General features: G+C 45.3%; 2 protein-coding genes across 2 annotated transcripts in view; both read left to right on the top strand.

The window, feature by feature from the left end:
* P3H3 (prolyl 3-hydroxylase 3) overlaps positions 1 to 1,892 on the top strand; it is a 29,236-nt gene extending 27,344 nt beyond the window's left edge. The window contains exons 13-15 of the mRNA XM_048503118.1: positions 385 to 460; positions 876 to 1,016; positions 1,259 to 1,892. Of these exons, the coding sequence (XP_048359075.1) occupies positions 385 to 460; positions 876 to 1,016; positions 1,259 to 1,450 (409 nt within the window). The 3' untranslated portion in view covers positions 1,451 to 1,892. The remainder of the gene's footprint in view (positions 1 to 384; positions 461 to 875; positions 1,017 to 1,258) is intronic.
* A 5,307-nt stretch (positions 1,893 to 7,199) lies between these two features.
* Positions 7,200 to 25,426, top strand: part of GNB3 (G protein subunit beta 3) — a 28,932-nt gene continuing 10,705 nt past the window's right edge. Inside the window, exons 1-5 of the mRNA XM_048504089.1 lie at positions 7,200 to 7,446; positions 21,157 to 21,258; positions 23,455 to 23,493; positions 23,928 to 24,034; positions 25,017 to 25,080. Of these exons, the coding sequence (XP_048360046.1) occupies positions 21,202 to 21,258; positions 23,455 to 23,493; positions 23,928 to 24,034; positions 25,017 to 25,080 (267 nt within the window). The 5' untranslated portion in view covers positions 7,200 to 7,446; positions 21,157 to 21,201. The remainder of the gene's footprint in view (positions 7,447 to 21,156; positions 21,259 to 23,454; positions 23,494 to 23,927; positions 24,035 to 25,016; positions 25,081 to 25,426) is intronic.

Genomic DNA, 25,426 nt, shown 5'->3' with positions numbered 1-25,426 from the left:
CTGTGCCAACTCCAAGGGGGGATCCCCTCCCCCCCAAAATTGGGCTGTAAGTAATATTATATAGTGGTTTTTAGGAATTGGTTTTTAATATTTATTGTATATCTGTGCCTAATAAAGGTAATGAAATGAAATATTTATTGCATAACTGCTTTTTAAACACCTGTAAATGAGAAGTGCAAGCCGATCAATAAACAGACAAATAAATAATGACTTTTGATATGCCCAGTGGCTTCAAGTAGATGTTATTGTACTAGCAAAGGGTATGGTTGTAGTTCACTGTGGCAACCTTAATTGTGTCTCATGTCATCTTGGCATTCACACCTCCTCTCATCATGAGTTGTGAGCAACTGAGCGTTACAAACTGGTCTCTGATTTTCTCTGCAGCGCAATCCTGTACCTGAACGACGACTTCCAAGGAGGAAACATTTTCTTCACTGAGACAGATGCCATAACTCTCACTGTGAGTCTTTTGTAGCCTTGGTATAGGTCTGGAGGAAAGGAAAGAGCACCAAGGCTGTGCCAGGAGTTGGAATTCTGCTCTTCCTTCAAGCACAGTCTGATGATAGCAATCTGGCAGATTCAAATGGGGCAGGCAAAGGCAAATCCAGCCAAATTTCACACCAGGACAAACATTAACTCCTTTTATCCTGACATTTATGCCCAATTATCTGCATTCCTTTCTCTTTCCTTTTGTCCTTCTCGAGGCCTGCCCAGAACTCTTTGATCCAGAGCAGGGGGACCATTTCCTCTCCTTGCTTGCTTCTTATCTCAGACCCCAGAAGGACATTTCTTGATCTGGGTGGTGGATAAAGGGGCAAATCACACAAGAAGCATTGATTCATCATTTTCCTTCCCTCCTTCTCTTTCTCGGGTAGGCCCAGGTACGGCCGAAATGTGGGAGGCTAGTAGCCTTCAGCTCTGGTGGGGAGAACCCCCATGGTGTGTGGGCTGTGACCCGTGGAACACGCTGTGCCATTGCCCTGTGGTACACCTTTTCTCCAGAGCATTCAGAACAGGTAACAAAGGAGGAGAGGGAGGGCCCAGTGACATTGTCCAAAGGCTCAATAAAGCAGACTTTTGAGGACATCAATAAAAGCATGTGGGATTTCAGGAGCATGAACTTCCTTACTCTTTTGGGAATGGGTTGAGATTCTTTGGAGGCTTGGGATGTGTTTTGGCAAGAAAGGAGAGCCATACGGCATCATGCAGCTGTTTTGTTCCTTTCTCACAAATAAGGCCTGGTCTTTGGTTTACATAGGAGCGTGCCCGGGCAGAAGAGCTGGTGAAACAGAAGGAGGCGGAACAGGAAAAGTCACATTTGGATGACAAGGAGAACTCCACAGCTGGCCGCAGCAGCGGAGACTCACCAGAGCCTCCTCCCCTGGGAAGGGCTAGATCCTCTAGCCGGAGGACACCATCCAAGGGGCTGCAGACCAGAGATGAACTCTGAGCCGAGTGGAAATGAGACTCTTGTGACTTTTTAATCTAAGAACTGACCTTTGCGCAATGGGCTCAGGAAGTCTGTCTGACTTTGTTATGACATCACAGCAAGGAGGATGACCTCAGAAGATGATGCTTGAGTCACACCCACCGTTTTCACTTGGAAGTCCTTTTGCCCCAGTTAAGGTGGCTGAAGTTGTGAGCCCATGTATCAGAGGGCTCAAGAGAGACTTAGCTTTGAGCCATGAATCCTCAGTTTCAATTTGTCACAACCTTCTCAGGTGGCCTTAAGCAAGTCCCGCTTGCTCACTCTCTTGCTCATCTAGTCATCTACCATTTGTGGGTAATGATACTGATCAAACTTACAGGGTTGTTGTGATGGCAACTTGAGATCAGGCGTGAGAAGTGCTGCAAAACACCCTAAGGTGCTATATAAATGGTAGGAATTATGAGTCTCTGGGTCCTTTTTTGCACTCTTCACATGGTCATGTGGAGCAACCCAAAGCATGCAAAGGGCAAGGAACTGATAGCTGGGGTTGAGAATTTCTGTTGTGTTGGAATCTAGCCACCCCCCTGGCTTCACCATACCCAGGGGCGGAGTGAGGGGGAACTGTGCTCGGGACATGCATGCGCCCTGCCCCCCGCCCCAGAACGCCCTGGCCATGCCCCCAGAACACCCTCGCCACACCCTTGCAGGGGTGCCCGCCCAGTGTGTCTTCCCCCCCGTTCCCTTGGTGCTACGCTACTGACCATACCAAATTGGGGATCTGAAGAAGAAAAATAAAAGTGTGAAATAGAAGAGAAACTAGGAAATTGAGGGTTTTTGAGTCCCATATTCTTGTCCAAAGGGTAACCGGCATGAGGAGCAGAGTTAAGCACAGAAAGGATGCAACTATGTCAGTTTATTTTCTAAGTTGCATCCCAAGGATAGCTCAGAGCTGTTCTCAGCAGATTCCAAGCAGAGGCCTCTGATTCTAAGGTGGCATTAGCCAGGAGGACAAGGGTTCAGTTTTTTTCCATTAGGCTGTTGAACATGACCTCAGTGTCCTTTCTCTGCAGTTGTATGCTTTGCAGAATTTATTATTGGGTCAGTTTATATCGAAGTCTGTATATATTTGCATTGTCAAATTGTTCTACTTGAAAGAGTGAGAGGCTTGTTATGTTTCTTTTTTAAGCCAGACTCCTTTTTTGACAAGAACCGCTCTCAGCACACATAACAGGCACACAGTCTTACTTAGTTAAGTGATGGTGGTGGTGGAAAGTACCATCAAGTCACAGCTGACTTTTGGCCACCCTGTAGGGAGGTAGTTTGCCATTTCCTGCCTCTGTGTGGGCTGAGAGAGGTCTGAGAGAACTGTGACTGGCCCAAGGTCACCCAGCATGTGGAGAAGTGGGAAATTGAACCCAGTTCTTCAGATTAGAATCTGCCACTCTTAACTACCGCACCTTGCTAGCTCTTAGTTAAGTGGGACTCAGATTGAACCTACATTTATGGGGTGGGAACTCAGGGATCTGCTGAGCCATTGTAAAACAACTCCAGCAAAGGCAACCTCTCTTTTTTCCTCAGGACTCCCCAGAATTTTTGGGAAAAAATGAAATACACGCAATACTTAAAATCTTATCAAACCTCAACTAATTTTAGTGCTTTTATGACTTAAGCGGATCATTTATAACTTACTTAGCATATAAAATTGAAATATTTAATATATTTATGGAATTTAAATATGATATATCTCTTAGTTTTATATAAGCAGAAGTGCAAGCATACAAAACACTTGAGAGGAAATTTTAAGCAGATGCATGCTCCACCACCTTAATTTTTGCGATCTGGTTAAAGAGAGCTCACTTCTAAAGTTTTCCTGTGACGTTCTGGTCAGTGGTAGGATTCAAATAATTTAACAACCGGGTCCAGTGGCGGAATTCAAGTAATTACAAACACAATTTTAACAACCGGTTCTGCCAAAGTGGTGCAAACCTGCTGAATCCCACCACTGGTGCTGGTGCAGTTTCTGCCCCATCTCTGTATATTTTTTTGTCCTTCTTGCAAGGTAAGGCAGTAGCCTGTAGGTTTGAGGGAGAAGTGAAAAGATCAACCACGTCAGGTCAAAAGGACACCAGAGGGCGTACAACTATTTAGTGGCAATTAAAACCCTGCATTCTCCCCTCATGGTGATTAAGTATCCTGTTAGATACAGAAATGTTAGGTACAGAAGTTTTGGATGTAAGAACTGTATACATCTACAGCACTGCCATCTTGTCTTTAAAGCATTTCACTTATTCTTAAAAAAAAATACATTTCATAGATATTTTTTTCAGCACTCCCAAAAATTTCCAAGTTTTCTGTTGGAAAAATTCAGGGAAAGGGCTCTGGAAACCCACTCACCCCCCAATATAAACTCCCACACAAAAATATTCTGGGTTTTTCCTCCAAACCTTCATATTTATACTCTGACTCAATCATACATATACACACACACACACACACACACACACACACACAACTCCCCTCCCCCCCCAGGAATAGAATTTCAAGAGGCTCCATGAACTACAATGTATGAGAATAGGTGAGAAAGTCCCATTCTAAGGGCTGTGTTCCACTCAAAGATCTTGCAGGATCCACGCTGTTGCATTCTTCCCAGAGACTCTTGGTGCTTGCATACACAATCCCAGCATGCACATAAGCTTTGCATTTTGCTGTGCACACCTAGACTGAAAGGATTGGGTAAAGAGGTGGTCTGAATGTTTTACTTCACATTCAGATTTTCATTTACCTTTCTTTTTTTTTACTCCTTCACTCAATTTATTTTTCTGGACCTACAGTGAAGCATTCAGAAATTTCTTTTGCCACAGGATTGTTCAGGCCACACTGATGGAAACAGCAGTACATAAAGCTGCATGAATATAATTTATTCCATTTGTATTCTGCTTTTCTCCTCATTGAGTACTCAGAACAGCTTACATTGTGTTCTCCATTTTATAGTCAAACACTTTTGAGGTCGATAAGGCTTATGGAGTGTGACTGGCCCAAAGTCACCCAGTAGCTTTCCATGACAGAGACAAGATTTAAAACTGAGTCTCCCAGAATCTGCTCTGAGGCCATAACCACTACACTATGCTGGCTTACATAAACCACAGATGCAGAAATTGTTTCTCAGAGGCCAATACCACACGAGCCACACTCACCCCCTCAAAAACACTTCCTGGCTGACATTTTGTGGGGTTTTTTTTAACTACTTAGATTTGCAGCTTCAAAACCTCATGCTGCAATTCTCTAGGGATAGTGTCTATGTAACTACATAGACATAGCCCCCCAATATATATATTTTAAAATCTGACAAATACAGCATGAGATAGTGGGCGTGAGCTCAAAATGGCATTGACGAAGTCTGGGGACTGTGGAGAGGTTTTAAAGAGATCACACAACAAGTGAAAATGTTTTCATAAAAGAATTGCTAGGGAACAGCGTGTAAATTCAACATTTTCAAGCAGGAAATAAAATGTTTTGGGCTAAAAACCAGGTGGAACTCCACAGAGGAAACGTTTTATTTGGTTTGTGTAGAAAGAGCCAGAGAGAAGAAAATGGCCAAGATATGCAAGCTTTGCTTTGTGACCAGTGTTGTGTTGTCAGCTCCTATGCTGTGATCTTTACCATGCACTAACTGTGCATTTGGCATGTAAACCACACTTGCCTGCCTTCATACCCTATACAAAACTGGTGGCATTTTGTATATGTGATCAGAAAAAGGGAAGACCAGAGTTGTGTTACTAAATGTGGCTACAGAAGAAACACTGTGCTAAGTAGGATCTATGGATAAAAACCCAACCAGGCCAATTTGATGAACAGGGAGTGCTTCAGGTAAGTGACAGGCAGAAAGAGGGAGCCACGAGGCTTCTATGTGGCTGTTGAAGCAAAGATTTAATTAACAAATGATTGGTCAGGGAAAAGGAAAACAGATAAGCGGCCCTTCCCGTAGCAAATACAAATTGGTTGAGTTGTTAGGAGATACCTGAACAAGCAGCTCAGACCCTGAGGGAAACTATTCCCACTCTGACCCCAGGCTTTTGTGGCTTTGCTGTGAGGGCTTCTAGTCAGAATCCTACTCAGGTCGTCTCAGTGGCGCTTACTCTCAGGGAAATGGTCTGAGTATGACTCTATTAGACTCTGTTTTCCAGGCCAGGATAAGCACCAATCCAGTGTAATTCATTCCTGCATGTAGGATTAGTTTCAAGAGATGGGATTATACCGTAGCCAAAGAGAAGCTGAGAGGGAAAGCGTGTGTGTGTGTGTGTGTGGATAGCATTGAGGACAGCAGTGCCCCTAGTCCTGGGCGGGGTTGGACTCCAGCCAAGGGGCAGAGACCGGGCTACCGGCCCAAGGCAGAGTTTGATAGGGGCCAAAGCCGCTTGTGCTAGGAAGGGCTGGTCTGAATGGCAGAAAGAATCTTGGGTGGAAATCCTTGTTTTGTATGCAGCCACACATTCAAGTCTATCAGAGGGGAGCTGGGAGATTGTAGAGGTTGAGCAGATGCTCCAATCCTCCTCACGTTTTGAAAAAATTGAGCACTGCTGGCTTTGATGAGTCTTTATTGAAAATTAAATAGTTTCTCTCACAGCCATGCTGCTAGGTCTGAACTGGGAAGAACATCTTCAGAACTCCTTAGCTGGCCATAAGGAAGTCATCACATCTTTTAGCTTTTGATGCCCATGGGCATACTGATACAGGCCTACCTTTGTAGGGAAGTATTAATGATAACACAATATTTATTCAAATGCAAAACTAGTCCCCCCCTCACATGCGCGCGCGCACACACACACACACAAGTTTGCTATAAAAAAAGGGTTGTGTTGCATTAGCATACAAGCTAGTTAAGTCCAAAAATAATTTTTGGTTGTCTTACATTCAGGAATCTTTTTTCCTCCATGTAAACATGAAGCATTTATATTAATTCCATGTTAACATCTTTCCTCACAACAGAGGAGCTAGAGAAACTACATTTAAAGTTCAACCTTATGAATCTTCCAGTCTTCCGTGCCCTGTCGGCATCTTCCATTCCTCAACAGGCAATCTGAAATTCAGTTATGTGCTTTTTTGGTGGGAGAATAGTGAAAGCTCAAATACACATGAATTATATGGCCCTCGCAGCCTTGCAGGGACTACCTCTGGCCCAGAAGTGGCCTGGCTGATTAGATTGATGGCTTCCTGACGTCAGACACGATCCGTTAAAAGGTATTTATCTCGGGCTTGGGCCAAAGCTGCGGGAGAGATTAGAAGAGATTGAGGCCATGGTAATCCTCAGAAGCAGGCATCCCGCCACACGCGGCAGCCAAAAGGCCTTCGATCTGATGCCTGTGCCAGATCACTACACACCTTCGTCCCTTGACCCTAGAAAAGAGTTGCCTCATACAAATTTTGATCGATGCCCTCTGTTGCCACCACAGGGGACTAAGGCTGAATTCTCCCAAACACAGAGGATAACCTTAATTTTCTCTCCCCACCCCAATTCTTTTCCATGCCAAGCTCCTATTAAATGTGAAACTACATGTGGTTCCCCCCCCTTTTATTAATGCAATATTAATATATGCAAACAAATGTTAACAAACCCTTTGGTCTTTTTTTTTTGCTTTTTGGAAATAAAAACACAAGAGAACATCATTCTCTGTCCCTCCCTGTCCCCTCACAATCCACCTGCTTTGCATTAAGCCCCAATCCGATTTCCCCAACTCGCTGGTGTCTGATTTAATTTGCCTGATGCCGCTCCTGGAATTGGCCCTCCCCCAAACCTCTACCCCACCCTTACTTCCACAGCCTCCCAGCTCCTCACAGGGAGATCTATCCGAGGAGAGGATGAGACACTGCGTGTGAACGAGAGGCACAGAGAGTGTTGGACTGGCGGCTGGTGGCCGAATAGGAACCACAAACTCTTGGTGGAGTTGCTGTCTCCTGGCTTGAGGGAGCCGAACACCCCGGGGGTCCTGAACAGAAGGGAGGCTAACCCACAGAGCACGGTAAGACTGTACCTCCTTTCTATAGTTCTCTCCTCTCCCTGCCTGATTGGGAATGCTGGACTTGAGAGAGTGCAAACTCCCATCAGTGTTCGGTGGTAAATAGATAAAGACCAATCCACAACTCTGTGAACTGGAATTTCTGTAAGGAAGGATACAAATATAGAAGCCAAAATAGACTGGCTAAAATTAGGGTGTGGGCTATTTCATAAAACTTTTTTGAGGCTAGGCTACAGTGCCAGACTTGGGTTGGAGAGACCCTGGTTTGAATCCATGCTCTGTCACGGAACCTTGCTGGGTGACCTTGGGCCAGTCACACATGCTCTAACCTACCTCACAGGGTTGTTGTGAGGATACAATGAAAGAGGGTAAGCTGCTCAGGATCCCAATAGAGCAGAAAGGCAAGAGATGAATGAAATAAGTTAATCAAACAAATAAGTCCACACTACACTTTTCCAACAGAATCTGGGCGGGGGGGGGGGGCATGGAATGTGCATACCATTTTTTGCAAAGTGAAGCACGAATGTTCCTCTTTTAACAGCTGCTCTTGACAAAACACATTTTCATTTTGCAGGCAATGCTGGTAGGCAGGATTTTCTGTACCTTTTTACTGTCATATGGGAAACACATAGCTGATATAAAGTGGACCTGGTGAATCCAGGATCAAAATCCATTTTGCTGGAGAAACTTTCAGATGTGACCCCCATCTTGCTACCAGACATAAAAGAGGTCCCATCATTCCTTGAGGAACCCCACTGTATCAGAATCTGATAGCCACAATCTCTGGGTACCTTTGGTCTCCTTCAAACTTTTAGCCTTCTCTCTGAAGAAGGGATCTAAAGATAAAGGCAGCAGTTCACAGAGGAAGAGATCAGGGTAATTTTATCTTGCTCTTTGATCTCTTCTGGCAGGAGGAGAGGGCCAGGGGATGGATCAGCTCTCTATCCGGCTCTGAAGGTGGTCAGGGTCAATCAGGGTGTCCTGGGATTATGTGGGGCCCCAAGACATCTATTAATCCCCCTTTCCTGCGTCCTTTTGTGCCTTTCCCTTTTCTATTTACAGCTCCTTGGTGTGAGCCCTGCAATGGCTTTTGCCTCAAGAATGAATATTGGGGTGCTATAAGAATTCTTGTGGGGATGCAGGCGGGCTCTGATGTGGCCTACTCTGGGTCCTACCCCACTGAAGTGAAGCAACTGAATATTTTGGACCAGGGAGTGCCTCAATATGGGGTCAACTGAGGTGGACTTATTTTTCAGGGTTGGTTTTTTATGAGCAGCGTTGGTTTTTTATGAGGGAATGTATATTGATTGTCTCAATGGAAATACACAGATTTCTATTACAGCTAGGGTTGTCAACTCCAGGAGGGGAAATTCCTGAAGAATTGGGGGTGGAGTCTGGGGAATTCAGGGTTTGGGGAGGGAAGGGACCTCTGTAGCATACGATAAGCCATAGAATCTACCTTCCATGGCAGCTATTTCCTGTTAGAGAGCTGATCTCTGCAGTCTAGAAATCAGTGGTAACTCCAGGAGATCTCCAGACCTCCCCTGGAGGCTGGCGACAGTACTTACAACCACAGCTGAGGCCTCAATCTTTAACAAGTTCTAACCTTAACAAGTTCTAACCCCAAATGTCTTAACCACTCAACACAATATATGGGAAGTAAATGCATGTACGGGAAGTAAATAAGTTCAGCCAATCTAGCAAAAACGTTTAGTCAGTCTTCTGTAATAATGTTCATTATTGAAAATATTAGTGTAGTAATGTGTACTACAGATAAGCAAGCACTCAGACCATAGCCACATAGCCTGGAAAACCCACATTAACAAAGTGCTCAGTTGCTTAAACTCAAGAAGATGCTGGATGTAAGTCAGCTCTTCAAGCCACCCAATATTTTTTTTTTTGCCTCGTTATTTTACAGTGGACCTGTTCACACCATCAGTGAACTCCAGGTTCAGGTCTATTGTTGACGGCTTTCACAGCCAGAATCCACTGGTTACTGTGGGTCTTCCAGGTTGTGTGATCATGGTCTGATACTTTTTTTGCTTCTAACGTTTCACCCACCTGCCAACATTAGGAACTACCACAATGGCCACAACAGAAAACCCACAACAGCCAATCCAAGTTCAAAGTTCCTTTCCTAACACTTTTTCTCACACCTTTTGTCATACCAACCATAGTAGATGGCCATCAAGTTAGCAGCTCAGTTTGGATTTGCCCTTTCTAGAAATAGGAATGGTGTTTGGTTCTAAGATACTAACTATACCCTTTTCGGCCCCAAAATGTCAGTAGATTTGAGACTTTATCCGCCATTTCCTTGACTGTTCCATTCTGCTTGTGTCCTAGTGCCTTAGGGATAGAACTAGTTAGGCATTAGGACCCAAACTAGTTAGGCATTATATCTTGCCAGCCGGCCTGACCAGAACATCATGACTCCTATGGGTGCCTATTATGGGGTTTTATCGCCATCTGTTTATTTACTGTTTTTCTGTTGTAATTTTTAACTGGTATGGTTGTTGTTATACTGTTTTTATGCTGTATTGTTTTTTATTTGGTTTTATGCTGATGTTCACCGCCCTGAGCCCTATTGGGAAGGGCAGGAGATAAATCTAGTAAACAAACAAACAAGCAGAGCATTCTAAAACAAAGATGGTCCAGGAAACTGTGGTGGATTCTCAAATCTGGTGTCATCTGGTATAGTATTGAAGGTTGGCATTAATATGCATTAATTATTAGAACCTCACTTTATTGGGGAAATTTGGGGAAAGACCTGTTATGGTTACACACATTCTTGACAGCCATACGCAAAGGCTTTTGTCCTACAGCTCTGCTTAGCAATGTTTGAAGCCTTTCTCAAGGACCTTCCTGAATCAGACCAGTAGTCCAGCATCCTGTTTCACACAGTGACCAACCAGCTGCCCTGGAGGGCCCACAAACAGTAGTCTGAGGCCTTTTCCTGATGGCACTGGTATTCAGAGGTTTGCTGCCTTTAAATGTGGAGGTTCTCTCTGCCCCCCAGAGGGCCCACAAACAGTAGTCTGAGGTCTTTTCCTGATGGCACTGGTATTCAGAGGTTTGCTGCCTTTAAATGTGGAGGTTCTCTCTGCCCCCCGTCCCTCCCCCCCCCTTTAACATTAAAGACTGGGGAAGGGTTCAGTGAAGCTTGAAAACTAGCTCTGTCGTTTTAATTGATCGTAAGAAAGGTAATGTGACACAGTTTCTGTCTGGCCTTCATCCAACTTTGTATGTGGCTTGTATGCCACAGGTGTTTCACTTCTGGCTATTGTATACAGAGCCTCTTGGTAGATCCCAGATCCACTCAGATCAGTCTAAATCAGAGATGTCCAACTCTGGCCCTCCAGATGTTCATGGACTACGATAATGCTGGCAGGGACTGATGGGAAACAGTCCATGAATATCTGGAGGGTCAGAGTTGGACACCCCAGTCTAAACCATTGAACAGTTCCTAGCCAATCCACTGATGGCTCTGCTCTATTGGGCAGTTTTCTTAGTGTATGCCCACTGGGCTACTCCCCCAAGACAGCTGCATTTTCCATTCTGAAACCTCTTCCTGCCATTTACTCTGCTTTGAAACAGGACAAAATCAATTCTGCTTCTTTATTTACAACAGTCATTTCCACCTGATCAGGGTCACCAGTAGTTCATTCTCTTGGAGAGATTTAAAGTTTCCATCCAAGACCTGAACCTAAGCCAGTCCATTTTTTTCTCTACATTTAGTTCTTCCAGTCCATCCTGAAATGTGTCCTAGCTGTGAATACTTTCATCAGCTTAGTAACTTTTCTGCCTGTTTGGTCCAGCTTTGCCGTACAGAGGGGGGTGTCCTGTAATCACAGGTTTGGAGTTGCTTCCGTATAGTTAAAAGCCAGTGTGTATTGTGGTTATAATGCTGCAGTAGGATTTGGAGGGAACTGGGTTCAAATCCCCTGTGCCATGGAAGCTTGGCGGGTGAGCTTGGGCCAGTAACACACTCTCAGCCAAACCTACCTCTCAGGGTTGTTGTTGTCAGGCAAAAAAGGGGAGTGGAAGAGAATGACGTAAGCCATAGTCCCAGTTGTGGAGAACTGTAGGGTATAAATGAAGTGAATAAAGGTGGGAAACAGGCATGAAACACAGTCTTTGCTTCAACAATGCCATATATGTATAAATAATATTGAACGTGAAAAATAATACATAAATTTGATCCGTGGGGTATGGGCTTCTGGCACTTCCTCTCAGCCTAACCTACCACTTATGATTGCTGTAATAATACAGTGGGATGATTTCCTCCCTTCCCCTACCATGAATATTTCTCAGATCATAATGGAGGAAGGATAGAAATGTGTCATACAGAGTTTCGAAGCAACCCTGGGGTCGATTGCAGAATCATTGCAGTTTAGTAACTTATTTTTATCATTTTGGCTTTTCATAGAGATATCATGGACTGGTTTTCCTCTGCTTGGCTATCTGGTTTTTGTTATTGCTCGTTGGCTCTGTTTGGAGGGTTTGCCAGGGGGTTCAAAAACCATGAGCTGTTGTAGCCCCTGACTCCCTTTTCTGAAGAGAAGGGTGAGGCTTGGATAGAAAGGCATCCCATGATAGTCCAAGGGGCTCAAAGAGAAGAGTGCACCTACTTGGAGATGAAGAAGCAGTTTGGAGATAGCCGGATGGCCTACTGCCTGATCAAGGTAAAGGTGGCTATGACACGTGAAGCTGGGCTGGAAGGAACCGATCTTGGTGGAAGTGCCAACAGCATTTGCCCCCTCTAGGCCACAAGCCAGCCACATTGAGGGCGTAAAAGGAGACAGGTGGTGGAAGCTCTTAATATAAAGCATTGTGAGGCAGCTACTTTTTAGGTGCCAGTAAGGACTATGGAACAAAAGACAGAATGAGATGAACTCAGATTCATGACCCAGTAGTACATTATTATGCACATGCACAATCAAAATAAAGTGGAACAGTGCATGCACATGACAGATACTCTTGCCTTGTAATGCTAGCACAAGAGAGCTTCCTGGTGCATTGGATTCATTAACAGTGGTGGATTTTTGCATCTCAGATACCAAAAGTCCACCAAAGGAGAAATGCTAAATAGGTCACATATGCAAGTCCCAGCCCCAAACCAGCTATGAATACCTGCTATATTATAAGGCTATCCTGGCCCTATTTCTCACCTTAAAAGTCTGCATGTCCATCCCTAAGATTAATGGCTTTGTGGAACAGAGTTTGAAAGAGCCATTCCAGAAAATGGATTGTTGAAGGCTTTCATATGGTCAGATTCAGCTGGCTGTTGGGGGTTTTCTGGGCTGTGGGGCCATAATCTGGTAGTTTTTGGTCCTAAAGTTTCACTTGCATCTATGGTTGGTATCTACCATGACATATCCCTGAAGATGCCAGGCACAGATGTGGGCGAAGAAATGTTAGGAGCAAAAACTGCCAAACCCACCCACACAGCCTGGGAAATCCACATTAGCCAACCCAGAATGTCTTGGGATTGACTTCAAGAATCACCCCAAGCCCTAGAAAAGCCAAAGAAGATGCTGCTAATAAATCTGTTTGGCTGTCCCAAACCAAGGCCATGCAAGAGAACAGTCAGGAGGAGAGCATAAGATGCGGTGTTGTGACACAAGCCCCCTAAAACGGCCCACAGCACAGGTAATGTGGCCACATTTGCAGATTGCTCCTCTGCTGGTTGGCCTTCGTGAAGATTCAAGCAGATGAAACTGGGGTTGCCAACCTCCAGCTGGGGTCTGGTGATCTCCTGGAATTACAACTGATCTCCAGACTACAGAGTTCAGTTCCCTTGGGGAAAACAGCTGCTTTGGAGGGTGAGCTGTCTGGCATTATGCTCTGCTGAGCCACCTTGCCTCCACAAACCCTGCCTTCTCTTTACTCTTTGCCCTGGAATTTCCCAACCTGGATTTGGCAAGCTTGGATGAAACGGTATAAATAGAACAGTTTTGCAGATAATCCTGGGGGTAGCGAGTGGCAGGGAGAAAGAGAACGAGAGAGAGGGAGAGTCAAATGCTGTGCGAGGGGGAAGATGGCAGCTGTTTCCTGATGCCACCCTGGCACACCGTGATCCTGTGCCAAGCAGGGAATAATTCATGTTAGCTTAGAGAAAATGGCAAGAGGCTATAAAGAGAAAAAGACCTGGAACAGAACCCACAAGAATGCTGATCCAGGAACTCTAATTATATTCTGGCCATGGTCAATATGCCACTCACCCAAGAGAGAGACAGGGAGATGGGAGGCCATTTTAACTCACCTCAGGTAATGGCTTGGTGACCAGATTCTGTCCTGAGGGTCTGTTTTGAATAATTAAATGGGCTCACACGTTCCCAGTGGCTGAGAATTGATGGGCCAGAAAGCTCCTGTGGTACATCATGGAGAAGCCTTCCTGCTCCTGTCCACCTTAGGTTTTTACAGCTCAGTGCAACAAAATGGTGCATAAGCAACTGGGAAGTTTTTTTTAATTGGGAAGGAGCTTGTCTGTTCTCAGACCTCTACAGACCTCAGTGGTTGGTCATCTGTTTTGCAGGTTCATCCCCCCACATCCCCAGTAAAAGGATTTGATAGTCAAAGATGTGAAAGGCCTCCATGTGAAGTGGATGAATTTGTCAACTCAGCCTAATCCACCTCAGGGTTATGCTTGTTATTGTGAAGATAAAAGGGGAAAAGGGAGAATGCTGTTTGCCACTTTGGGTCTCTACTGGAGACAAAATAATGCAAATGTTGTAAATGACTGATGGACCCTGACAGAGGTGACTGTGCTTGGATCAGCAAGCAACAGCATCTGAACCTGTGAGGGGAAAAAGTACTGAAGAATTCAGAGCAACCCCAATATTGCAAAAGGGGTCTAGTGGAAGACAGGGTGGCTGCGTTACACGCATCCAATACTTCTGTGTAGTTTATTCCTATTGAGGTTTGGATTTAAACTTAATATTCAAAACCAGTCCCCCTGAGCTCACTTGAAGTTGTTTAGGATTGCAGAATATACTTCCTAAATGATTTTAGATGTGCAGAAAGAATGGGTAAGGTACAGTAATAAGAACATTCAATTATTAAGAAGAGCCTTGCTGGGTCAGACGGTTTCAGCATCTTGTTTCATGCAGTGGCCAACCAGTTATTCTGCAGAGACAGAAAGCGGCATAGAAGCTGAGGTCTTCTCCGATATTATGTTATGTCCTAGCACTGGTAGTAAGAAATCTGTCATTTGTGTGTTTGTTTTATTCAGCTTACAAGCCCCCCGATCCTTGCTGGCTCAGGTCGGCTCCCAACATTGAATAATAATAAGAAAATCAGTTGCAATAAACAGTAACAACAATACAGTCTATAACAATCCATAGCAAACTCATCCAAGATGGTCGTAACATCTCTGACAGGGTTAAAACAGATAAATTACCCGTATTCGTCATGTCATGCCAGTAGAGTGAATAAAAGGAAAATAAAACAAAATGGAGTAAAGGAAGGGGAAGAGGAGGTGGGAGACCTGCTGGATTAAATACCGTGGCTGCATCAGCCAAAGGTGTGGTGGAACAGCTCCTTCTCACAGGCCCTGCAAAGTTGTCGTAACAAGACATGGGTCTCATCTGACAGAGTGTTCCACCAGGCTGGGGTCAGGGCCAAAAAACCCCTAGCCCTGGTTGAGGACAGCTGGTCAGGCTGTCCCAATGAGGTGGATGTCTTTGCTGATTTTCCTTTCAAATGTGTAGTTTACACGCAGAGGTTTTTCCTCTGTGCTATTTGAAATGAGAATAAAACAAGTGATGGTAATTTTTTTGGATTGGTACATTCTGAATTAGGCTCAGGAGGGGTTCTTGGGTGTGGGGCGAGCAGAGTGCTAAACTAGCCTGTTGAAATAACACACTCAGAAGGGAAACTGCATTCCACAGACATGGGTTTCCCAGTAAGCTGGCCTCAGTGTGGGAGAAGCTTTGTGTACATCTATCTGCTCCCACACCAGGCATATACATTTTGCCTTATATGAAAAATCTGTAAGGGAAGATGCCTTCTGAGAGACCTGTTCACATGTTGCAAAGTTCTTGTCTTTCCCATAGGTTTATCCTAAGCCCCGCGGACAGACATGCTTTGGCAGTTCCATTCTTTGAACTGAGTTCCCAGGGGTGCATAACTCACAAGGACCTGGGAATTATGGGATTTTCCAAGCAGGACCCTCAACAGGACCTGTGGTAGACACTGCACAGATGCTGATCAGTTGAGCAAGATAAAGCTTGGGGAACATCTAAGGCTGGCAGATGATCTGAGCCATTGAATTTTCAGTTTGGCAGGTTCAATTGCTGTCAGCCTTTGATAAAGAGTCCAAATCTTCCTTAAATCGCCGTGAACGATCCCCTGAATGCGCCATTCGCTGGTAGTGGAGATGTCTGCCAAGAAAGTCCTGCAGGGTTTATGGGAAACCTCCATTTGCTGTTTGGGAAGAGCAAAGGCAGAAAAGAGAAATTGGGTTTCCGGCAAAAACTGGGAATGCAGCAGGACAGCGGCCCCACAAGCTGCTCTCTGAACATCTGGCACATGGGACTGTGTATCATTTGCAAATAAAGTAAATATTACAAGGTCACCGAGTGCTTCTGTCTCATCAGAAGAAAACTGAAGCTAGCAGCACTGCAATTGGGACTATAAAGTGAGAATGAAGAAAAGAGAGTGTGTCACCTTTGCGGACTGGGAATGTCTTTGTGCTTTTCTCCATCTGTCGGCCCCTCCCTGCCACCGGACCTCCCTACCTGGAGAATCATCAGATGAGATGCAAATCACCCAGGGAACATTCGTAAACTTGATACTTGCCTTAGGGCACCAGGGAGCACAGGTGTGAGTGAGTCTGCAGCTGGAGAGATGCAGCTGGGAAGGGGAAAGGAGCCAGTGAACAACAATGCGATGTACATGTTATGGAGCATACAGATCACGTACAGAGTCCTCCACACTATGTCCACCACCTAGAACTAACAACCTGGAGATCTCCTGACCTTACAACTTAACCCCCCACCCCCACCCCTCACCCCAAAAAAGCCAAAGATCAGTTCCCCCTGGAGAAAGTGGCTGTTTTGGAGGGTATACTTTGTCATGGCATTATAACCTGCTGGGGTCATTCCCTACAGGTCTCCCTCCCCATGCCCCACATCCCAAATCTGTGGCCATTTCCCAACACAGAGTTGGCAACACAATAGTTGCAGTTATCTTCAGTTCCCATATATGCAGTGCCTAGCTTGGATTGTGACTGTAACACACGCACCTCAGCCTCTCTCTTCTGCCGCATTTTCATGACCTGAAATGATTAGGGTAGGGAACCTGCGGCTCTCCAGATGTTCAGGAACTACAATTCCCATCAGCCCCTACCAGCATGGCCAATTGGCCATGCTGACAGAGGCTGATGGGAATTGTAGTTCCTGAACATCTGGAGAGCCGCAGGTTCCCTACCCCTGGATTAGGGGAAAGGGGTGCTGTTTGGGCTCTTGGGAAAACCTATAAGGGTGCACATGTGTTTCCCCAACAGGCAAAACTGTGCCCCTCTGGGATCACTGCAGGTGAAGAAAATGTTCGCGGGCAGCTGAAGACCCTTCTCCATCATCCAAATCTGTCACGGCACAAAAACATGCTGCTCACACATGGCTGTCACACTCTCATGTTGACTTCATAATATGTTGAATTGCTTTCAGAAAATCAAAGCTACCTGGGGTGACCTCTGTCTTCCCCCGCAGCATCTGCAGCACCTGATGAAGTTAGAAGGATTTTTTAAAACCACACATATAAATCTGTAGTAAAATGCTGCATTCCTTGGGAAAAGAGAGAGTTGGACAAGTCCTACATTTACATGGGCTAAAGAATTATGACTCATGGCCTCTGTTCCAAGAATCCTTCAAACAAATTCCTTATTTTTACTGAGAATTGATATCATGGCTGGCACTCCTTGGGCCCTTTGCGCACTGTTACAAACATGTGCCAGCCAGTTGCCCAGAATAAGTTCTCATTTCAGCTTTTCCGCCCCACCTTTTGAGCATCTGGACTGAAAGATTCTTTCCTGAATTTTCCACTCAGATCCTCATAGCAATGGCTGGATACCTTTCAAGTTGGGGTGGAGGAACTTAGCAGATATTCCTTTCGTTTCTGAATGACCAGAATTCCCTTCTGTTCACCATTCATCCTGAAAGATGGCCTACTCTGGTGTAGTAGTTAAGAGCAGCAGGCTCTCATCTGGCAAGCAAACTGGATTCAATTCTCCACTCCTCCACGGGGTGACCTCCGGCTAATCATAGTTCTCTCAGTCCCACCTACCTGACAAGGTGTCCGTTATGGGGAGAGGAAGGGATTGTGATTGTAAGCTACTTTAAGACTTCTTAAGGTAGAGAAAAGCAGGGTATGAAAACCCAACTCTTCTTCTACTAAGCGTCTAACTGGTAGACTTCAATGAAGGATTTGCATCGTGGCAGCAGTTTTCACGCTTTTGATACTGACAACACGGGGGGGGGGGGAGTCAAATATGAGTTTATGTTTGACAGCTGGAGGAACGGGGTGGTCCAGAATTGGAAATATAAGTTTCTGTTTAAAAAACAAACCCAGTCAAGACTAATGTCCAGCTTTTGTGACTGTAGTGTCAATATGAGGGTGTATTCCTTGAGAGTGTCTTTCGAATCAGTAAGTGTTTGGATGGAACTTGTTATGCAAAGATGTGGTTGATAGTATTGCGGGTGGGGTTTATCAGTCCAGGGAGTGATTCACATTTTCATGCCCTGCAGCAGCAGTAGTATTGGTGAATGCAAATCCTGTGTTTGGGTGGAGTCCATTGTTCATGAACTTAGCATGCCCTTGGGGTTTGCTTTTGGTGTTTTTAAGTGCTGGTAGCCAAGCTTTGCTAATTTCCAAAGTCTCTTCTTTCCTGTTGAAATTGTCTTGGTGTATGTGGATTTCAATGGCCTCCCTGTGCAGTCTGACAAAGTAACCTTCTGAATTGTCCAGAATGTCAGTGTTTTTAAATAAAATGTTATGTCCAGTTTTGTTTAAGACATGTTCTGCAACTGCAGATTTTTCAGGATGGTTAAGCCGACAGTGTCTCTTGTGCTCCTTAATACGAGTTTGTGGTTCCCATGTAGCATTCAAACCATTGGAGTTCCTTCGAGCTCTAAGCTATTGAGTTTGTAAAGCTTGTGTTTTTCTAACACTGAAAGGCATATAAGAGTGGTTAGAGTGTTGGACTAGGATTTGGACTCCGGATTCAAATCCCTATTGGGGTATGAAGCTCACTGGATGACCAGGGAGGCCAGATCTACTAATCTTTCTTAATGGCAGGTAGGCCAGCCCTCCAGAGAGCTGGTCTTCCAAGATGGGGACAACCTGTGAGATTTGGAGGAGGGGAGCACAATTGCAGGTTGTGCGATGGGTTTCACTTTCTGTCAATACATCCCTGCCCATCAGGTGGGGGCCAGGGCACTAATTTCACCCATAGTGAAATTGAAGACGACAGCATCAACAACATTTGCCTAATGAACTCCTCCCTTGAACTGTGATGGAGGCATAGCTGGGCCAAACTGCGCCTGGTGCACATTCTATTTTTTCTGCCCCCCTCATGCCCCCCCACAGCACACACCCCTTTCCCACACTTACCTTAGTTCCTTTCCTTTTTAAAGAACTTTTTCAGGCTGCAAAAGGCCTGCTCACAGTAAAAACAGCCTGATTGGAACTATACTTCCCAGGAGACCTTGTCAGCCCCAAGGTCTCCTGGGAACTGTAGTTCCTCAGGCCGTTTTTACTGCGAATAGGTCTTTTGCAGCCTGAAAAAATTCAAGAAAAAGGAAAGGAACTAAGGTAACTGTGGGAAGGGGGTTGGGGGGTGCCGCGAGGGAAAGGGGGAGGGGCCTAGGGCAATTTTCTGCACCCCCAGGCATGTGCCCGGTGCATGGCGCCCCCCCGTCCCCTTGTAGCTCCGCCGCTGGATGAGGGGGAGCGCATTCATTTACTCAGGCTTGGACCTCAATTTGCAGCAAGGCTTTCTTTAGAACCTCTGATGTGATGTGCGGTGACACCCTTTCATTCCAGCTGCAATAGAGGGATGGTTTTTTGAGCATCAGAATGCTGCAGTGGCTAGAAGAACAGACTGTGATGTGGGAGACAGGGTTTACATATCTATTGATCCATCAATTTCCCGGGATGCTCAAATGCATGCCTGTTCAGCTCACGTTCTCCTTGCCAATTGTGAACCAGGAGCCAGGGTTTTTTTTAACAGGTGGTTTGTAAGCAGCACAAGCCTGTTTGTCAGGTTACTTTTCATGTAGTCGAATATTAGAGTACAGTACTGTACTGTTTGGACTAGAGAAGCCGCCGTGGCTCAGTGGCAGAGCATCTGCGTGGCACGCAGAAGGTCCCATGTTCAATCCCCAGTATCTCCCGGCTGAAAGGGTCAAGTGAGAGGTGAACTGAAACACCCCCAACAAGAGGCCCTGGAGAGCTACTGCCAGTCTGAGTAGACAATACTGAGTACCTGACAGGCCATTGGTGCAATCAACACTTTCACAGAGGCTCATTCTCCCAGGCCAATGGGAGCTCTTGTTTCCCCTCTCCTCCATTCACCTCTTGTCACTGCTTGCCACAGAGTGAACAATTGCATTAAAAAAACAGTGAGCAAATCAATTGGTCAGCAAGTGGTTATAACATTCAAATTGTATACTGAAAAAATGTATTTGGTGATCACCTACTGTACTTTTGCATACTACACTCATTAAATTTAATTACCATACCCAACCATTCATAACTCAGGCGGAGAATTGTTTCCAGATACTGCAAAGGAAACATTTCTTCACGCAATGCATGATTGGTGTTTGGAATATGCTGCCACAGGAGGTGGTGATGGCCACTAACCTGGATAGCTTTTAAAGGGGCTTGGACAGATTTATGGAGGAGAAGTTGATTTATGGCTACCAATCTTGATCCTCTAGATCTGAGGTTGCAAATGCCTTAGCAGACCAGGTGCTCAGGAGCAGCAGGAGCAGAAGGCCATTGCTTTCACATCCTGCATGTGAGCTCCCAAAGGCATCTGGTGGGCCACTGCGAGTAGCAGAGTGCTGGACTAGATGGACTCTGGTCTGATCCAGCAGGCTCTTTCTTATGTTCTTAAAGGTAAACAAGCAACTTGCAAAGAAATTAAACTGAAACACAGCAGCTGTTTCACATATCTGCCAATCTGCCTGGCAGCTGTTTGAGCCAAGCAACAGTCTAATGACCCACAAGCAATTGTGGTTGTTGAGCTTTGCTTTGTCCGCTTGCTGAACTTGTTCATTGCAAAAGGTGAGACATTTCCAGCATGTTCTCAGGCTAGCCTAGGGATTTCCCAGAATTCCAACTGATCTCTACACTACAGAGATTAGCTCCCCTGGAGAAAATGGCTGCCTCAGAGGGTGGACTTCATGGCATCATGTCCCTGCTGAGCTCCATCCATCCCATAGCCTAAACGCTACCCACACCCCAGGTACTGTCCCAAAATCTCCAGGAATTTCCCAACCCACAATTGGTACCCCTAGCCTAGCCTAGCCTCACAGGGTTATTGCAAGAATAAAAACAGAGGTGGAAAAACTAGTCCCATACATTGTCCTGAGCTCCTTGGAGGAAAGGAGAGATTAAAAATGTACTAGATGGACCAAGGGAGACATCAAAAAGGTAGTGCCTCTGAAGTTCAAGCTCTACCTCTCTCTCTCTCTCTTTTGATGTCCACAGGACCCAGGTGACCAGGAGTGGGAGGCCTCAAGCTAGTCTGTCAAGATGGGTGAAATAGAGCAGATGAAGCAGGAGGCGGAGCAGCTGAAGAAGCAGATTGAGGTAATGTTGGGGTTATGGAGGGATTGTCTGGACTGGGCCTTTCTACAAACCTTCTCCAATCCCTGCTTTGCAGATTGTATTTCCTCTTCTTGGATGAGTTTCTTGGAGTCGGGGGGGGGGGGGGGGGGGAAGCCCACATGGTAAAGAGTGGAATCCCCAGGTTGTATCTCCACTCCAAATCTGTCTTGGTTATGTACAAGTCCCGCTGACCTGGCTTCTACCAAAGAACTTTGGGAATTTTCAGTGGGCGAAGGAGTCACAAATTTTCCATTTGTGATCATTTGCTCCATTCTCATAACTACAACCAGTCTGAACACACAGGCCGGAAGCAGTGAGAAGCTGCTGCTGAAAATCAAGGAAGTTTTGACTCACTGTCACTTCATGGCTGTTAATGGCTCTGATCAAAGTAAGGATGCCAGCCTCCAGGTGGGACTTGGGGATCCTCCGGAACTACAGATCATCTCCAGGCAACAGAGATCAGCTCCCCTGGAGAAAACTGATGCTGAGGAGACTGGGCACTATGGCACAGTCCCCACTGAGGTCTCTGTCTTCCCCAGGCTCCATCCCCAAACTTGAAGTTCCCCAACCTTGATCCGACAACCCTACACACACACCCCATTCACTTCCAGTGGGGGAAACCTGGCAACCGAAGCCATGAACCCAGAGGCAAATCTTAAACATCCTGTTGTTTACGCTTACGTTTTTCTGGCTTGTGGATTAAGATGGTAATGTAAATATGATCCTTGGAATGTAGTGAGGAAGAACTGAAGGTGCAAGTATAGCAGAGAGGACTGCTTGAGGAACCAGAAGCAAAGGGGGATGTGGACGCAGTTGTATGTGGGGAGTGAGATGAACTTGGCCATACTTACAACCATGGGCTGTGAAGACCTACTAGGTATAGTGCAGTTCCCTTTTCTGAAATGTCATCTTCAGTTCTGGGGATGGGGGTGGGACCCAATGGGTGTGTTGTGCTGGGAGAGGAACTTGTGTTCACTAATGCAAAATGTCTGTGGGACCCAGCTATGACTCTCCGCCTCTCCTGCTTGGAGAGCTGGAAGAAAAAAGCATGCACACCATATTCTACCCAGTCCTCAAGTGAGAAGCCACTTTGTCCCCACTTTCCAGCATTCTGACCAATCACTGCCAAGACTGGCCAGGATGTGGTCATTTTGCATGTGTTTTTAAGAAATGTAGCATAATTCATTTTAAGGCAAACATTAATTTTCTTGTATTTGAAGATTTAGTAGCTGTCTTTTGTGTGCACTTACTCCCAGCATCCCACAGCTACTAAAAGAGCCAGCATAGTGTAGCAAAGGGAATTCAGGGTTGTGGGATGGGGGCACTCAGGTTCAGATCTTAGTTTTGAAACTTATTGGGTGATTTGGGGCCATTTTTCAGGCTTTTTCACATTCTCTTTTTCCTTGGAGTTCCTGTTACTTTGGTGGGGGGGGGGTTTAAGTTCCACTCATGTTTCCTTCTTCTGATCAATTTGGCATCACACCCATTTTTATCAAAAAGTAGAAGAAACATTTGGATTTATAGCCCACTTTTCCCTCCTGTGAGGAGTCTCAAAGTAGCTTACTTCCCTTCCTCTCCCCACTACAGACACCTTGTGAGGTAGGTGGGGCTGAGAGAGTTCTGAATGAACTGTGACTAGCCCAAGGTCACCCATCAGGAATGTAGGGGAGGGGAAACAAATCCAGTTCCCAGATAAGAGACCGCTGCTCAGATGAAAGAGTGGGGAATCAAACCCAATTCTCCAGATTAGAGGCCACCTTCTCTTAACCACGCCGCCACACTGTCTCTCAAGAGTGATAAATTGCTGCATAAATCAAATCACCCACTAGAGGGAGTCAAATGTACAGAACTTTAAAAATACACTGAAGGAATAGGAACTACCAGGCAAAGAAAGAATGTGGAAAAGCTCTTAGTTTTTAAACCTAGTCTACAAGGTTATTGTGAGGCTAAAAAGAAATGAACCCCCTCCTCCTCATATCATACATGCAGCTTCTTGCAGGATGTATCTGTCCTTGTGTCCCTCCTTAAATAAGGCAAAAATGACAGCCAGAGGAAGGGAAGGAGGTAATTTTGACTAGAGGACAGGGAATTTCAGACCTCAAAATCATAAATATCTCCATTCCTCTTCCTACCATTTAACTCCTGATCTGTCTGTTTCTCTTTTTTTCTTCTTCTCAGGATGCTCGGAAGGCTGTTGCTGACACTACACTTGATCAGGTAAGGGGGGTTGATAGTACAGATTCATGTCACACCTTATCCAGCGGAGGCTGTGGCTCAGTGGTAGAGCATCTGCTTGGCATTCTGAAGGCTCTGGGTTCAGTACCTGGTACCTCCAGTTGAAAGAACTGAGTAGGAGGTAAAGGGAAGGCAGGTAACCTGAGACCCTGGAGAGCTGCTGAAATTCATAGTCGACAATACTGATCTTGATGGCCCGAGGCAGTTTCATGTGTTCATGTGACAGATTTGAGTGTGAGTGGAAAAACGTATCTGGCATCAATCTCAAAAGGTGTGTGTGTGTGTGTGTGTGTGTGTGTGTGTGTGTGTGTGTGTGTGTGTGTGTGTGAGAGAGAGAGAGAGAGAGAGAGAGAGAGAGAGAGAGAGAGAGAAATTGTTCTTCCTAGGAAGTAAATGAATCTTTTACCTGTTTACAGCTTTGCTCTGGGGTAGAACTGATTGGGCGCATACAGATGCGTACACGACGGACCCTGCGTGGGCACCTGGCCAAGATCTACGCATGTCACTGGTCCACAGATTCCAAGTATGCAATCACATCAATTTTCTTCTTTTGTCAGCCTCTCAGAAATCTAAATTAGGCTGGTAAATACCAGTTTAACAATGGAGTGGTAGTGAAATCATGCTGCAGGGGAGTAAAATGAAAATACAAATGTCACAGTCAGCTTGTGATCATTTAGGGCACTAAGATGTTCATAAGGCACTTGTATGGGTGGATGTGGATTTTAATGTGCAGCAAAAATAAATAAATAAAAAACCCAACCCCCTTGCTTTTGAAACTCAAATTTCCCCTGAAACCTGTGCTAGGGTTGCCAGGTGCCTGGTATTTTCCCAAACAGTTCAGTAATTCCATGGACTGTTTGGGAAAACAAACTGAGAAAATGCTGAACATATAAACAATTATTGTCCCCAATTTTGCCTCCCATTTTGGGGTCAATAAAATTGGACCCCCTGTCCCAATAGTACCAAATTTGTGGGATTCTGTAAGGAGAGGCACCAGCAGCCATGCTGCAAATTTAGTGTCTCTGCCTTAAAAAACAACTTCCCCTCCCCAGAGCACAACAAAGAATCCCCATTAACCATAATTGACCTATGTCAGACCAGAGAATCTTGCAAAAGAAATTTCCCACAATAGTTAATAAGGGAAGGGTGTGGGAAACTTTTCAGCTCATTGCAGTCCATTGGAAATCTTTGTATCTTGATGACCCAGAAGAATTATATTAATAATTAGAGGTGGATCCAGTATTCTAAATCACAGGAGTGCATTAAAAGGGGACAGATGAAGGAACGGATCTTTCTGCCACTATATAGCCACTTGATTGTATGTAATGGGAGTGTAGCAAGGAAATGCTATGCAGTGACTGATCTGTAGGTTGAAACACCCTGGTGTGATATCACGGAGGGAAGGCAGTGGGATGGGATGAGCAGGACATCTGCTTTGAGAGGTGGGGCCCTTCAGGTATCGATCCAGGCAGTCATACTAACACTGTTCTGGTAATCTACCCCAGGCTTTTGGTCAGCGCCTCACAAGATGGGAAACTAATTGTGTGGGACACATACTCGACCAACAAGGTAAGCCGGGGTTCCTAATGTTGAATTCATTGCACACGCTTCTTGGAATGGGGTAGTGAACAAAGCTACACTATGGTGGCTGTGGAAGAGACCAGTCACAAAATGGCTGCCAAAGGTCCAATTATAAATGTTGGGAAGTTCCAAGAAATGCTAGAAGGTTTTAAACTGGTATTTAAGGTCCTGTACAACTTGGGTGAATACCAGGAATGTGAGGTGGAGGCAGGTAATGGCAACCTGAACCTGAACTCTGAACACCTCTTGCCCTGAAAACCCTATGGGGTTTTGTACATTGTAAGTCACCTGTGACTTGATAGCAAAACAAATGGCTTGGGGCCAGTATATCTGA

This window comes from Sphaerodactylus townsendi, linkage group LG07 (genome assembly GCF_021028975.2).
Source record: "Sphaerodactylus townsendi isolate TG3544 linkage group LG07, MPM_Stown_v2.3, whole genome shotgun sequence".
Lineage (NCBI taxonomy): Eukaryota > Metazoa > Chordata > Lepidosauria > Squamata > Sphaerodactylidae > Sphaerodactylus > Sphaerodactylus townsendi.
This window is presented reverse-complemented; position numbering and strand designations above follow the sequence as displayed.